This window comes from Copadichromis virginalis, linkage group LG20 (genome assembly GCF_057382275.1).
Source record: "Copadichromis virginalis isolate Kocher_CV1m ecotype Utaka linkage group LG20, C_Virginalis_male_GT1.1, whole genome shotgun sequence".
In the NCBI taxonomy this organism is placed as follows: domain Eukaryota; kingdom Metazoa; phylum Chordata; class Actinopteri; order Cichliformes; family Cichlidae; genus Copadichromis; species Copadichromis virginalis.
Genome location: NC_140637.1, coordinates 12,356,778 through 12,373,905, shown reverse-complemented (window position 1 = coordinate 12,373,905; position 17,128 = coordinate 12,356,778). Strand labels below are relative to the sequence as shown.

Below are 17,128 nucleotides of genomic sequence, written 5' to 3'. Positions count from 1 at the left end.
CCCATTAGCTTGATGCTGAAATCCATGTTTTGTTTTTTGCTTTACCGATATACATTGGGGCAAAAAAGTATTTAGTCAGCCACCGATTGTGCAAGTTCCCCCACTTAAAATGATGACAGAGGTCAGTAATTTGCACCAGAGGTACACTTCAACTGTGAGAGACAGAATGTGAAAAAAAAATCCATGAATCCACATGGTAGGATTTGTAAAGAATTTATTCGTAAATCAGGGTGGAAAATAAGTATTTGGTCACCTCAAACAAGGAAAATCTCTGGCTCTCACAGACCTGTAACGTCTTCTGTAAGAAGCTTTTCTGTCCCCCACTCGTTACCTGTATGAATGGCACCTGTTTGAACTCATCGTCTGTATAAAAGACACCTGTCCACAGCCTCAAACAGTCAGACTCCAAACTCCGCCATGGCCAAGACCAAAGAGCTTTCGAAGGACACCAGGAAAAGTATTGTAGACCTGCACCAGACTGGGAAGAGTGAATCTACAATAGGCAAGCAGCTTGGTGTGAAAAAATCAACTGTGGGAGCAATCATCAGAAAATGGAAGACATACAAGACCACTGATAATCTCCCTCGATCTGGGGCTCCACGCAAGATCTCATCCCGTGGGGTCAAAATGATCATGAGAACGGTGAGCAAAGATCCCAGAACCACACGGGGGGACCTGGTGAATGACCTGCAGAGAGCTGGGACCAAAGTAACAAAGGTCACCATCAGTAACACACTACAACGGCAGGGAATCAAATCCCGCAGTGCCAGACGTGTTCTGCTGCTGAAGCCAGTGCATGTCCAGGCCCGTCTGAAGTTTGCCAGAGAGCACATGGATGATACAGCAGAGGATTGGGAGAATGTCATGTGGTCAGATGAAACCAAAGTAGAACTTTTTGGTATAAACTCAACTCGTCGTGTTTGGAGGAAGAAGAATACTGAGTTGCATCCCAAGAACACCATACCTACTGTGAAGCATGGGGGTGGAAACATCATGCTATGGGGCTGTTTTTCTGCCAAGGGGACAGGACGACTGATCCGTGTTAAGGACAGAATGAATGGGGCCATGTATCGTGAGATTTTGAGCCAAAACCTCCTTCCATCAGTGAGAACTTTGAAGATGAAACGAGGCTGGGTCTTCCAACATGACAATGATCCAAAACACAGCGCCCGGGCAACAAAGGAGTGGCTCCGTAAGAAGCATTTGAAAGTCCTGGAGTGGCCTAGCCAGTCTCCAGACCTCAACCCCATAGAAAATCTGTGGCGGGAGTTGAAAGTCCGTGTTGCTCGGCGACAGCCCCAAAACATCACTGCTCTCGAGAAGATCTGCATGGATGAATGGGCCAAAATACCAGCTACTGTGTGTGCAAACCTGGTAAAGACCTATAGTAAACGTTTGACCTCTGTTATTGCCAACAAAGGTTATGTTACAAAGTATTGAGTTGTATTTTTGTTATTGACCAAATACTTATTTTCCACCCTGATTTACCAATAAATTCTTTACAAATCCTACCATGTGGATTCATGGATTTTTTTTTCACATTCTGTCTCTCACAGTTGAAGTGTACCTCTGGTGCAAATTACTGACCTCTGTCATCATTTTAGGTGGGGGAACTTGCACAATCGGTGGCTGACTAAATACTTTTTTGCCCCACTGTACTTTGTCAACCCTGAAATTCTTTTTAAATAATAGAGGCTAGGCAATAAGTGTCCCTTTTCCGTCATTCTGTCTGGCAGCAAGAATCAGATTTTTAGCTGCTTGGTAAAAGTGAAATTTGGCTGCCTCATTGAAAAGTTAGTATTACCATTTATATGCTTCAATATGAAGGTGTATCATTAGAAAATGGTTGCATTTGCATTATCGGTAGCTTAATAAAGCATGTTTCCTGTGAATGTCACCAAATACACTCAGTTTGTCATTCTGGAAATACATGAATATTTCAGTGTTTTTATTACCAGGCCAGTTGCATCATTCACAATAAATAGTGACTTTACTGATGACGTTTAGATGTAAATCTTAGAGGCTGCAATGTGCTATACACACTGTTTGTATTTCTGTGCCATTCTAGTGGCTTACGCTTCAGATTCCCCTCTCCCCTCAGGTCTGCTTCTTGATCTCTAATGATGATTAATGTAGGCTGTGTGCTTATTGGCACCACTGTGTTATTGGCATACTGACAGGACCGTTAAGATGGATAACTATGCAAGTGTGTGTACGTATGTGTAAGTGTGTGAGAGCCAGCAGTAGAGCTGTGAAATCGATTGATTTGTTTGTCTGGTCAATAAGAAAATTGATTTGTGGAAGAGGCTGAAAACAACACCTAAATTAAACTTGGGCTCTGATTTTTTTTCTGTTTGTTGAATCTTTTATAAGTGTGCCACAAACAACAGAAAACTCTGCTTTGTGCTTGAAAACATTTCTCTTTTTACAAGGCTTTTCTGTCTGTTTGTGTGTGTGCAGGAGATGGTCCGTCGTGGGGAGATCTTGGACGACAGCATGGAGGATGAGTTTTACCTTCGTCGTCTGGACGCCGGGCTATTTGTTCTTCAGTTGATCTGCTACATTATGGTGGAGATCAGCAACTCAGGAATCCCACAGGTACACACACATGTGCACGCATGCACACACGCACGCAAACTGGTCCTGGCTTGCCAATTTCCTTTCAGATTAATTGTTCTTAACATGTCTGATCACACAAACTATGAAAACAGATGGAGGTCAAATAGCTTTTAATGGGTGCAGTTTGTTAAAGTGTTGCAGTTGCAGGCAAAAAAAAATACTACTTAGGCATTTGACTTGCATTATGTCACAGTCTATAACGCCGTGTCACTACTGTTACACTGTAATACTGCTGCTGAAACCTTTTGTCAGGGTTTGGGCTAAATTCTACTGCCTGCAAGGTGCAACCACTGCATTGTTTTCTATATTGTAAAAAATATGAATGAAATATTGGGATAAAGATTTGAGGCAATATTTCCAAGCACTAGTGTTTAAAAGGCCTAGTATAACATAAAAGCCACTATAGTAGAGTCCAAGAATAAACATATGGAGCAAACAATTAGCTTAAAGTTGGACATTTTAAGCTGAGCAAACTAGCATTAACTCAAAGTGGAAACTGTCTTTTTAGCTACAATGTTACCTTTAGTTCTTGTTTATCACTAAAATACAGACCAAGTAATAAGACACATCAAAACAATCAACAATATACAGCTTTAGATAATAGGAATTCTATTTTCTTTTCTTTTTTGTCTGCATGTAGCTTCAACAGAGGGTCCATCAAATTCTTAACCTAAGAGGAGGTTCTGTCAAAGTAGTGCGCCACATCATGAGAGGTGAGTAACTTTATCTTCTCAATATTTCCTTAGTATCTCTGCTACTCTGCTGCACATAAACATACAGACACTGTTTTATGTGAAAACATATGGGGAGTGCTTTAACATATAAATGTGTTTGATCAATACACAAAAGGTTATTAGTATTTTTTAAGCGCTGTTAACGTGAGTAAAGAATTTTGAACATAGCTTTTTATTTTGGATGTTTATGTTATTTTACTTTGCAAACAGGCAAAGTTATTTTACAAAAACCCAAAAAAGCCAGGGTTAAAATCAATCAGTTCCTTTTTGCTGGATAACAACCTGCAGTCGTTTGTTGTGGTTTGCAACAAGTCTGTAACACGCCTTCTCCCCAGGCCATTCTTCTTTGGCAAATCTCTCAAGCTTCTACAAATTTGACGGAGATATTTCTTTACAAGGAGCTACGCATGTTTTGAGTTGTGTTTATGTTGGAGGACAAAATGACGACCCAGATCCAGTTTGGCTTCTGACTGTTGAAATCTTCAGATATCCTTCATTTTCTCAAGTCCAAACTGAGTTCTTTTGGCATGATGCTTTCACAGGTGACAGCTCAAACTCTCGCTGAAGTTTTTATATTGTGGAAGAAAATCCTCAGTTTTAGCTTGATTTTACAAACTTTGAGTATTACAGTACATAAAGTTGAAATGCATCATTGCACAGCAGTGGTTTGATAAAAAGGTTAGTTTTTCAGAAGGCAAATAGTACTGCTTTTGCTTTTTCTGAAGTAATTATGTTATTGTATGCTTAGAAATGCTATGTTATAAATTCCTTGCGCCGTTAAAAAAAGCAGTTGGAAGAATCTGACAAAAACGTCCATTCTGATAGTCCTCATCTATCAAATTGAAAGTGTGAAATAATTTTCTCCTTATCTTCATACTCTGCAAATGGGAGAATAATCTGTAGTGACACATTTCTCAGCACAGGCCTTTCCCGTGACTTTATATCAAATCTACAGGTTGATCTGGGACCTTGCCCAAAAGCGCAGATCCTTCACCTTAGAGTGAACAAGGATAAAAGTAGAAAAACTGCATATTTTGAAAGGGCAAAGTGGTGCCTTCAAAAGCTGCTCTTACACCCACAGAGATTTATATTACTTTCAGAAGTGCATTTTATTGACACATTTTGTAAAATCCTGTTTCCAAGTGCTTCTCAGCCTGGCAAGGAAACAGCATTTCAGGGGAAAATGATGGTATAATCGCTGTTCTTTGGCTCTGGTTATTGTTTGATAGCAAGCCTGTGCTGTTTGCCTGCCAAAGTGGTTAGGTTGGAATATAATAAAATACCACAAATAATGTCATATGCTCCTGTTCTCTTGAACAAAGAAGTAGGCCTGGGGAGACCCTGTCACTCTGACCTTTGTTTAGTATATTCTTCCTTTGCATTTGCAGTAGCAGAGGTCACCTTGTATGAGAGGGGTGTCTTTAATATTTAGACTGTCCTGAATATTACGATATAGACAATTCAGATGGAAAAATAAACACGATAAAATCGAGCATCTAAAATATCCAGGCAGATGTGATTGTTTTGTTTTTGTTAATTGTATTACCTTTCTGCAGATGGTAAAACAATATGATGAAATTGAGCCTGGCTTGCAAATCTGAACTGATCATATTATCACTGAGTAGAGCAGAGACAGTCTGTCCTTTATTCACTTTTTTCACTTAGCCAGAGATTTCTCCTCGTGCTATATTTGTTTTCTGCCGTCAAAGACCTAGCAGGTTGTGTTATTTCCTTCGCGGCGCGACATCCATCCTTCCCGTATCATTGTTGGATAAAGCTCGAGGACGTGGCTCCGTTCACACACCCTCTGGCTCTCTGTGGCATGTAACACTGTAGATAGAGCCATCCGTCACACATGGCACTGCCAGCAAGCGTGGCATTTCTCCAGTCCTCCCCGTGTGCGTGTGTGCAGGAATTTGTATCCTAAATGTGGCTGTGTGACTCTTTGTTTTCATCTGCATATTTGCATACACGCACATCGTGCTTGTCCACACTATGTTTTTGCTTACTTACAGAGTTTGTGTGTGTGTGTGTGTGTGTGTGTGTGTGTGTGTGTGTGTGTGTGTGTGTGTGTGATTGCCATTAGCATGTCTCCATGTTTATTTGTACGCACATGTCCTTGCTTGCTTTTATCTGCATATTTTTTAGATATTAACAAACCTTTGAGAGGAAATCCTTGCAGATGTTTACTTCATTTCTGATTCAGTTTACATTCTGTACTCGTGCCTGCCCTTGAATGTTTTCTACATATTAATGTGCATGTTAGGTTTCCTTGCATGATCTTGATGTGACTTATTTTTCATAAACTATATTGTGTTTATGTGTTCTGCAAATAACTATGCGTCCGCATACATAATAGCTTAGAGCCATTGCATATGTCTATCATAATTCATCTGCGCGCGTGTGGTTCAGTGACCTCACCCTTTCTACTAGGCCACAGTGTGTGGAGCCATCTCCCATTTCAAGTGCCCCACCCGGTCAATGTTAAACCACAGGAAAAGGTTAAGCACATGCAGTGTGTGTCGCCTGCTCTGCTATCTTGACCTTAACGGCTTTAGCTTACTGAAGAATAAAAAACTGCTCCGCAGGAACAATTTTGCTTGTGTTGTGAAGTTTTTGGTTTTGAATTCTGAGGTTTATGATTTGCCTTTTTTAAAATGTTTCAGTTGTGATAACCTTGTATAATAATACTTGGATTTTTACCCAAGTATTGAAGCTAATTCTTACACTTAAAGTTATGATACTAGTAGTTTTGAGCCTACAGTGGACAAAAATGAATGCAATTCTTAAATATTCAGTGTAATACCTTCAAATAAAACTGAAAGTCTCCACTTCAAATTATTTTAACACAATGAAAACCAGCCTTTGTGCCATTGAACTGTACCGTTGACTAAAACAGTACTTAAGCGACTGTGTCGATTAAGAAGTTGGGTTCTTTCCTGCAGCACATTCTTGTGGCATGAATCTTTATATCAATAAAGATGTTAGAATAGTTTTGGGGTTTTTAAATCAGAGACCACCCTGACTAACTGCTGATGCAAACTCTGTTATTTTGTTCTATAAGAAGTTCAAAAAAGAGCTTCAAGGTTTACGCCTAGTCGGCCTTCAAGAGGTAAAGAAAGAAAAAGGTGCAAAAGAAGTCTTTACGCTGTATTTAAGCTAAAGGTGGAAGTTGACCAAAAATATTGAAACCCTTGCTCACCCTCCCATCACAAAAGAACAGTTAAGTAATGTCAAGCCCTTATTCCAGGGACTAGAAATTATGGCTCCCATGGTATCCTGTGGGGTAAGAACATGTACTAAAGAAAGAACTTGCAAGACTTAAAAATTAGAGATGGACCGATCCGATATTACATATCGGTATCGGTCCGATACTGACCCAAATTGCTGGATCGGATATCGGCAAGAAATAAAAAATGTAATCCGATCCATTAAATATCAAAAAAGCACCTCACAAAACTTGCTACACGGCGTAACTCGGCTCATAACCGTAGCAAGTTGCAGCAGTATGCATCACGTGATAGAGCGGCTGTGTGTATTTGTAGCCTTGCTAGCAATCAGGCATTTCATCTCCGAGGAAGTTTTCCCAGAGAGAAGTAAAGCAAGTGTGTAAGTTCATCTCTGAATGTTTGTAAAGCATTCCCATGGTAAGCTTAACAACCAATATATGGAGAGACTGCCTCTCTCACTCTCCTCCTGCTACTTCAATCGTGAAACTGATCAATGATCAGCTGATCGGCTTTTCTGTCGGGAGTCCGTCTCCCTTCTTTGTTTTTGGCCCACTTCTCACCAGAACGAGGAAACCAGCGGCTGAACAACAGCAGCACGTTTAAGCTTGATAAGCTGTTGTTAGAATTTATTTAATATTACTTTCTACACCAGGATCTTTTTCTACGCAGCTGACGGCTGTAACTGTGCAGGGGCGGATCTAGCAAAGTTTAGCCAGGGGGGCCGATAGGGCATGAACAGGGAAAAGGGGGCACAAAGACATACTTTTCTTTCTTATTCTCATTTAAAATGTCTAGCTTTTAATAAATAATTATCTGAATCTTACACCCAAAGTTTTAATCTGATGTAAAATATATAGAAATCCATTACTGTATATACAATGAACAAAAATATAAACGCAACACCTTTGTTACTGCTCCCATTCCCCATGGGATGGACGTAGAGACATAAAATTCATTCCAGATACACAATATAACCATCCCTCCCAAACAGTGGTCACAAATCAGTCCAAATGTGTGGTAGTGGGCACATCTGCCATATTGAGATAATCCATCCCACCTCACAGGTGTGCCACATCAGGATGCTGATCTGACATCATGAGTAGTGCACAGGTGTACCTCAGACTGCCCACAACAAAAGGCCACCCTGGAATGTGCAGATTTTTGCGCTATTGGGGGTCTGGGGACCCAGAACCGGTCAGTATCTGGTGTGACCACCATTTGCCTCATGCAGTGCAACACATCGTCGCATGGAGTCTATCAGATTGTCAATTGTGGCCTGTGGAATGTTGGTCCACTCCACTTCAATGGCTGTGCGAGGTTGTTGGATATTCGTGGGAACTGGTACACGCTGTCGTATACGCCGGTCAAGCACATCCCGAACATGCTCAATGGGTGACATGTCCGGTGAGTATGCTGGCCATGCAAGAACTGGGACATTCTCAGCTGCCATCTGCCCTGAACAATGTGAACCATGATTCATCCGTGAAGCGCACACCTCTCCAACGTGCCAGATGCCATCGAATGTGAGCATTTGCCCACACAAGTCTGTTACGGCGACGAGCTGGAGTCAGGTCAAGACCCCGATGAGGACGACGGGCATGCAGTTGAGCGTCCCTGAGACGGTTTCTGACAGTTTGTGCAGAAATTGTTTGGTTGTGCAAACCAATTGTTCCAGCAGCTGTCTGGGTGGCTGGTCTCAGACGATCTTGGAGGTGAACCTGCTGGATGTGGAGGTCCTGGGCTGGTGTGGTTACACGAGGTCTGCGGTTGTGAGGCCGGTTGGATGTGCTGCCATATTCTCTGAAACGCCTGTGGAGACGGCTTATGTTGAGAAATGAACATTCAATGCACGGGCGACAGATCTGGTTGACATTCCTGCTGTCAGCATGCCAATTGCACGCTCCCTCATTGCTTGTGGCATCTGTGGCATTTTGCTGTGAGACAAAACTGCACATTCCAGGGTGGCCTTTTGTTGTGGGCAGTCTGAGGTACACCTGTGCACTACTCATGATGTCAGATCAGCATCCTGATGTGGCACACCTGTGAGGTGGGATGGATTATCTCAATATGGCAGATGTGCCCACTACCACACATTTGGACTGATTTGTGACCACTGTTTGGGAGGGATGGTTATATTGTGTATCTGGAATGAATTTTATGTCTCTACGTCCATCCCATGGGGAATGGGAGCAAAAACAAAAGTGTTGCGTTTATATTTTTGTTCAGTGTAGTAACTGTTAAGTCTAATATACCCTAGTAAGCTATAGTACTTTTTCCTTTGGGAAAGTACCATCTGTGAATTCTGCAATTCTGTTGAAGAAAGATGTTGAATCTATTTAATTATTCTTGAAAAAGAATTTATTTCTGTGCAGTTTTCCCCCTGCATCAAATTAAATTTGATTACATCGATTAAGCAACATGAGGTGGAGGGTGGTTCCCTTTTTTTTTTTTTGCTGGGAGTTTGCAACCCTATTAGTTAGGTTGTTGAATATTTCTGCTAAGTACTCTTTAAAATACCAGAATAGGGAGCATGGAATAGGTTTAAGTTTATTAGATTGATCAGTGTTGCTGAACTATGAAATATTTTGGGCGCAGTGTATTTTTTTACGTACAGGTATAACAGAATAGCTTTAGTGTTGTTATTTATTTAAACTTGAGTAAAAACTTATACAAAATGCAGCAAGATATTAAAAAAACGTTTTATTGATTAAAAAACACACTATATCGGATTCATATCGATATCGGCAGATATCCAAATTTACGATATCTGTATCGGACATAAAAAAGTGGTATCGTGCCATCTCTATTAAAAATACAAACTATTGCATTTAATGTAAGTAGCAAAGTCCACCCTACACAGACTTTCTCTGAAAATATCAAAAATATAGACATAGATAAAAATTTATTTGTGTTTATTAGATGTGCTGATGAAACTGGTTTATGAGAAGAAAATAAACATTTTCAGCAATTATTGTTTTTTGAAGCTTATGTCTTGCTAAATGTTGTCATGGTATCCAGATTTTAGAGAGCTTTTGCAGTATCTTTTTTCCCACTCTCTTTGTTTGTTTGTTAAAAGGCAAACTGCATGATGATTATAGACTGTAGGTTACCCCACTGTGGGCATATTCTGTACCAGCTGTCCTTTGTTCAGTGGGATCACAGTGGCTTGAGACTGGTTTAGCAGTGTTTTAAATGACTTATGGTGCTCCAGCTGCAGCTGCAATCACGCTGAAAGTCCTATAGCGTGTCCCTATCCTTGGCTGCCGTTGCAGAGGCTGCTCCTGGAAATGATTCTCCTTGTATTCATGGCAGATCCGTCCCAGTCGCTGACCTGAGTAATGGCGATGCTCACTACTGTATTGTCCTCTGCCGTGTTGCCGTGGTGACAGAAGGAGAGGGTACCAGCATGCCAAAGAAAAGGTTCTGCAGAGAGTTGAAGAGTCACGGAATCTCTGACCTCTCTGTCTGTGTGGCTGACTGCAACACCATTTATAGACATGGAGACACTGGCACTCGGTCACAATGACAGGCTGGCAGTAATAGAGGCCATAGATTATCATGTTTTTGTTGAGTTGCTTTCTCTGAGTTGCCCCTCACCTGCTTTTCTCAGTCACCCTTAAAATTGTGCCTTTTTAAGTAAGTCTCGTTCGCATCCAAACCTCTGCGGATCAAATTAAAATCCCTGATTCTGACATTCAAGGCTTTTGTATTTGCACAAATCTGTGGACAAATCTGCATCCTCATATCTGCAGATGCTGGTCTAACTTTACACTTAACTTTATGCCTAGTGCTGTGGCCTGCTATAACCTAGCTCTCCCCTGAATACTCAATGATGGAGTAACCTGAGCAGATTACTGTCATCCTGAGCGTCTTCTGACCTGAGCTCAGTGTTTGTACTTCTAGAAGCACTTCTTGTAGCGTGCTATGCTGCCTTTACTTCTAACTTCTTTCTAATGTTGCTCAAACTTAAATACATCTCTGCAGTCTCACTTCAGTTATTTTTTTTGTGGTAAAGTAAGGTCTGCTCCTGTCTGCATGCCAAATATCCTTGGGGAAAGTACTAACCCCAAGTTACGAATGTGTGGATGTTAGATAGGAGCACTTGTATAGAAAGAGTATAGAAAAAAAGTGCTTGTGTGAATGGATGAATGAGCAAAGTTGTGTAAAGTACCACTACATAAAACCACTACATAAGAACTGCTCCATTTACCATAAAAATATGAAAATCTCTTTTTGCACTTGGGCGTCTCCGGTAATCTCACTGTAGCGTTCATCTCTACTCAACATTTAAATAAATATACTCTTCTTATCAGGTAAGAAAAGGCAAGAATTAAGCTTGGCAGAAGTGTGGGTTTAGGTATTTAAGCTCATTGTCATCTTAGTGCTTTAAAGAGCCATTTTTTTCTTCTTCTTAAATAGTTTTAATAGTTTTAGCTATTAGGTATTATCATTGTCTCTCTACAAGTTTCACTGTACAGAACAGTCAAAGAATTATGCATTTTTCAAAAAATCTCTGTGTTAGCTCAAGCTGTTTAGAAGAGAAAATCAAAACTTGGCATGAATTTCTTGCATAAAGCTGACAATAAATGTCAAACTCAACTGTACGCACAGCTTGGCATTTTCCATTTATTTACTCTCAGATTTACCTCAGACTTCATCTTAGTGAAATAAGCATTGACCTAAAAAAATGAAACTAACATGGAAGTGCCACAGACTGCAGTCCCTCGACTAGATGTAAATGATTATTACAGTGGCCAAACTCGGCTAATTACTCCATTCATTACAACTTTGCAGGGGCTTGAAATTCTGCTTTTACTGACTACAGTCTACTCATCTATACTTTTGCTGTACTGTGGGCTTTAAAGCATGATAAATGCTATCTCCAACTGAAGCATGGTGTTAAAATCATGTGAAATATTTTTCTTCTTTTAGAATTTCTGAATGCAAATTTTATACATACATATTTTGACCTACAAAGGTTGACATTACTTTCCATGAGTGGCATTACAAAGTTAAAATTCCTAATGAAAAAGAATGCATCATGCTGCATTTAGGTGTTATTTGTTGTGGTGAGGAAACATAGAAAGTGTTGTTGTTAATAGCTTTCCTATTGAATAAGAGTTAGAGAAAGAAATTTATTAATCACTGTTAGGGCTGTTCAATATAACGATATATATCGGATGACGATATAAAAACGTTTATGTTTAATTTTACGCTATCGTTTGTTTCGTGGTGTCGCAAAATAAACTGTTTACGGCAATATTTTTTCATCGTTCTGATGGTCACTGTAGTGGCTACATTAATTTCTTAAAGTTCTCTCTTTTTCTTATATTTAATATAACCACACTACGGACGGACAAGCGCCTGTTTTTATGTGTTGTCTTTAGCAACAACGACAGTAAAACCATCTTGTCACGTGTCCGCTTGTTCCACATAAACCTTTCACAATAAAGCTCAAGATCCTGTTGAGACTTTTCAAAATAAACTGAATCACCTGAAAGAGTATGCAGAGTATTTTCAGATGAGAAGCAAAAAAGACCGTCAAGTGCTAAAAAATAAACCTTAGACTTAGACGTTAGAACAGGCTTTTCCCCGCAGCACGTAATAAATACAAAGAAAACGGCGGCCGTTACAACTTATATCTAAAATTGTATACTTTCATGCATCGGTTAAAACACTCGACTCCAGATACACGACGCCCAGCTGTCGTGTAATGTTACATTTTTGTGATTTATATCATTATCGGACGATAGATGTCTTATATCGGGATATGAGATTTTGTGTCATATCGCACAGCCCTAATCACTGTAGACAAAGACAACTTTATGCACTTGGTCAGCTAAGGAGTTTAAAAGTGCTACTGGTTTTAAATAACGAGTTAAAACCAATTACCATGCCATTTAAGAACCGTGAAATACAGTGGGGCAAAAAAGTATTTAGTCAGCCACCGATTGTGCAAGTTCCCCCACCTAAAATGATGACAGAGGTCAGTAATTTGCACCAGAGGTACACTTCAACTGTGAGAGACAGAATGTGAAAAAAAATATCCATGAATCCACATGGTAGGATTTGTAAAGAATTTATTCGTAAATCAGGGTGGAAAATAAGTATTTGGTCAATAACAAAAATACAACTCAATACTTTGTAACATAACCTTTGTTGGCAATAACAGAGGTCAAACGTTTACTATAGGTCTTTACCAGGTTTGCACACACAGTAGCTGGTATTTTGGCCCATTCCTCCATGCAGATCTTCTCGAGAGCAGTGATGTTTTGGGGCTGTCGCCGAGCAACACGGACTTTCAACTCCCGCCACAGATTTTCTATGGGGTTGAGGTCTGGAGACTGGCTAGGCCACTCCAGGACTTTCAAATGCTTCTTACGGAGCCACTCCTTTGTTGCCCGGGCGGTGTGTTTTGGATCATTGTCATGTTGGAAGACCCAGCCTCGTTTCATCTTCAAAGTTCTCACTGATGGAAGGAGGTTTTGGCTCAAAATCTCACGATACATGGCCCCATTCATTCTGTCCTTAACACAGATCAGTCGTCCTGTCCCCTTGGCAGAAAAACAGCCCCATAGCATGATGTTTCCACCCCCATGCTTCACAGTAGGTATGGTGTTCTTGGGATGCAACTCAGTATTCTTCTTCCTCCAAACACGACGAGTTGAGTTTATACCAAAAAGTTCTACTTTGGTTTCATCTGACCACATGACATTCTCCCAATCCTCTGCTGTATCATCCATGTGCTCTCTGGCAAACTTCAGCCAGGCCTGGACATGCACTGGCTTCAGCAGCAGAACACGTCTGGCACTGCGGGATTTGATTCCCTGCCGTTGTAGTGTGTTACTGATGGTGACCTTTGTTACTTTGGTCCCAGCTCTCTGCAGGTCATTCACCAGGTCCCCCCGTGTGGTTCTGGGATCTTTGCTCACCGTTCTCATGATCATTTTGACCCCACGGGATGAGATCTTGCGTGGAGCCCCAGATCGAGGGAGATTATCAGTGGTCTTGTATGTCTTCCATTTTCTGATGATTGCTCCCACAGTTGATTTTTTCACACCAAGCTGCTTGCCTATTGTAGATTCACTCTTCCCAGTCTGGTGCAGGTCTACAATACTTTTCCTGGTGTCCTTCGAAAGCTCTTTGGTCTTGGCCATGGCGGAGTTTGGAGTCTGACTGTTTGAGGCTGTGGACAGGTGTCTTTTATACAGATGATGAGTTCAAACAGGTGCCATTCATACAGGTAACGAGTGGGGGACAGAAAAGCTTCTTACAGAAGACGTTACAGGTCTGTGAGAGCCAGAGATTTTCCTTGTTTGAGGTGACCAAATACTTATTTTCCACCCTAATTTACGAATAAATTCTTTACAAATCCTACCATGTGGATTCATGGATTTTTTTTCACATTCTGTCTCTCACTGTTGAAGTGTACCTCTGGTGCAAATTACTGACCTCTGTCATCATTTTAAGTGGGGGAACTTGCACAATCGGTGGCTGACTAAATACTTTTTTGCCCCACTGTAGCTATTAATGCTCTCCCATACTACTCTGATAGATACAGATTTGTAGGATGTAGCCGTACAGTGGCCAGCAGGTGTGGTAGGCATGTCTGCATGTTAGCCCATTCTTCTTTGGAGAATCTCTCAAGCTTTTTAACATTAGATGGTCGTCAGGGATGGACCTTGATCTTCAGTTCACCCCACAGATTTTCAGTAGAATTTAGATCAGGGCTTTGTGCTTTGGTTCTTGTTTTTCTGGAAGATAAAAACGGTGACCCAGACTAAGTTTACCTGCTGACTGCTTGAGGTTTATTTTTCAAAATAATCCTACATCCTTTTTTCATGATTCCTTCCACCTTGACGAGATTCACAGTTCCAGGTACACTGTGATCTTTGGTTGTACACCTCTCCCTTCTTTCGCCAAAGAAGTCTACATAATCTTTCTCCAGGTTATCATTAGCGTGCTTCAGTCTGGCTTGAATGTGTCTCTTTTCTTGGTCTGCAACCTCACGGTCCATTCCTGTGCAGGGTCCTAGTGATTATCTTCCTTGGGACTACATTTCCCAACATGGCTAAGTTCACTCGTGTCTCTGCATTTGTTCTGGGGTCTCAAGAAATATCTCTCACTTGTTTTCTTTCCAGTGTCCTTGACTACCTCTGCCAGGCTTGCTCGGTGCTGCGTGGCTCTCTTTGAATTTATAGTTGATACTTCTCACTCCAGTTCTTGACACGTGGAAACACTTAAATTTTTGTATATCCATATCCTGCATTTTTTTTAAAGTCTAAACTGATTTCTTTTGTTTTTGTCAGAACGATGAAAAATTAAGAAACAGGTCCTTATAAAACCAGAATTAACATAATAAATAATTTTGCCTGTTCCTCTAGAACATCTGTAAACAAGTAGTGTTCTTTTACAGTATCTCTTGAGGTTCGTCCTCAGCCCTATTACATCTGTCACTATCCTTTATGTACAATCTAATAACATAAAAACATCCTTCTACCCTCAAAAGCAAAGTCTTCTCTGTGTCTTTGGCAGCCATTCTTTATCCTCCTAAACCCTGCGGGCTCTTGTGAGGAAAGCCCCCCTTCATTCTCTTCTCTCTGAAGTGTCTCCCAGAGAAAAATCTTTTTTTTATTATTTTTTTATTTTTTTATTCCATCTTTCTGTCTCGACATCCCTGAGTTTAATGTGTAATCCCTGCCTCAGAGGCTGGGTGAGAGACACGCCGGATGCACGGACTCCGCCGGGGCTGCGGCAGCTGCAACTTTCTGCACATTAGACTCACAAATCGACCGTCGCGCTGTCTCAGAGGGCTCGTGCGAGAGGCAGACAATAAAGAAAACAGTCAAATGTAGAGCAGTCCACACTTAAGTACAAGCACTACACAATACACCTGGACCGGTTACTGAGGAAACAGGGTAGATTTCAGTGCAGCCACTGCTGCAGGGCGTCTTATTATAGAAAAGCCCTTTTTTTTTTCTTTCTTTCCACAGGAAACATCCTATAATTTGACTTTTTGTTGAAAAGTGATGTACAGACTGAAGAATGTCTAGACTAGAGTGAAAGGCTATTTAATAACAAAAGCCTTTTAATGCATAGTTCCCTTTCGCTTAGTCCTTTTAATATACAGAGAATAGCTTTCACTCTCCCTCCCGAAGTTACAGCATCTCTGCTCTGCTTCTTTCTAATTATTCAGCATTTTAAGTGCAGGAAGCAGGCGTCAGTGCCAGTAATTTCTAACTGAACTGCAGACTTGCCCCAGGGCCCTTGATGGTCAGTTTCTCAAATCAGCTTGCATGCATAATTCAAAGTATATTTGTATTCAGTCAGTTTTAAATTAATCAGCACAAAGTAAAGCTGAAGTGAGGTGGTGTTTCAGGACCAGAGCACTGGTTAGTTTTTGGTGGCTTTGACAAAAACCCATCTAATAAATTTTTGTTTTTCTGTGAATATCTTTGCGTTTTTCTGTCTGTTTTATTGAACAAATGAATTATTGAACCTACATTACTCTAATTAAACTTCTTAGGAAAATTCCTAAACCTGAAGTGTACGATGTTTTTCTTCCCTCATTTGCCTCCTGTTCAGTGCCGGAGGAGGACCAATTCTGTCAATTTCTGGCTCCAAGCATGTTCTGTTTAACCGCAAAAGTTAGAAGGCCCACGGCTGTGCTGTCAAGCCAACTAATCCTCTGATTTTTCTTTATGTATTGCAGAGTACGCTGAGAGCATCGGAGATGGAAAGAGCGATGAGTTCAAAGAGGCCGAGCGGAAGAGGATCATGGACCTCGCAGACAACTTCTAAGCTCACTTCTTCTCTTGCAGACGCTCACGCTTTCCCACCCTCAAACACAATGAACCTCGGTGATCATCAAACCCAGAAAATTAATGATTAAATGAACAGAAACAGCTAAAAGCATTCAGTGGAGGGAGATAGGGTTTCATGTGAGAAAGAATTTAAAATTACAGCCCTAAGTTAATAATATCCTTTTTGTCTACTTGTCTAAGTCTTGTGTCAGAGAATTGGTTCAGTTCCAATGAAGATGTTTACTGCAGACACAGTGGGAGTTGAGTTTGGAGGGCAGAAAATTGTATCTTGACTGAAACACCCAGCCAGCAAGACTACTCTCAGCAACAGTGCTGTTTATTTACTGAACTCTGGTGTTGGACACTGCAGGATAATCATGGACACAGATTTTAAACTCAGAAATTCCCCCCTCAAAGCTTTTTACCTGGCGAGTTTTTGTTTGGTCTGTTTTGTTTCTGTTTTTGTTTTTTATAGATTTAGGTGTAAAATATTTTCTAATAAAAACATTTGGTGATGGAATTCTGATGGCCATTTTGATTTTGATTAAATGTCATGTTTTACAGCGTGGGATTGGCACAGCAAGCTGATAACGGTCTGTGCACATGAATTTCATTATGCCCCCACTTGGTTACTGTTGCACGGAGCGCAGATGGAGACAGCAAGCCTATATCTGCAGCCCCGTTCGCAATATTAGAATCCTTGCGGAAAGGCAGACCTGCTTCTTCTTTACTTGTCTAAACC

General features: G+C 40.8%; 1 protein-coding gene across 1 annotated transcript in view; it reads left to right on the top strand.

The window, feature by feature from the left end:
- Positions 1–16,906, top strand: part of ctnnbl1 (catenin, beta like 1) — a 77,629-nt gene extending 60,723 nt beyond the window's left edge. The window contains exons 14-16 of the mRNA XM_085444298.1: positions 2,461–2,598; positions 3,260–3,332; positions 16,296–16,906. Of these exons, the coding sequence (XP_085300424.1) occupies positions 2,461–2,598; positions 3,260–3,332; positions 16,296–16,384 (300 nt within the window). The 3' untranslated portion in view covers positions 16,385–16,906. The remainder of the gene's footprint in view (positions 1–2,460; positions 2,599–3,259; positions 3,333–16,295) is intronic.
- Positions 16,907–17,128: the final 222 nt, after the last annotated feature.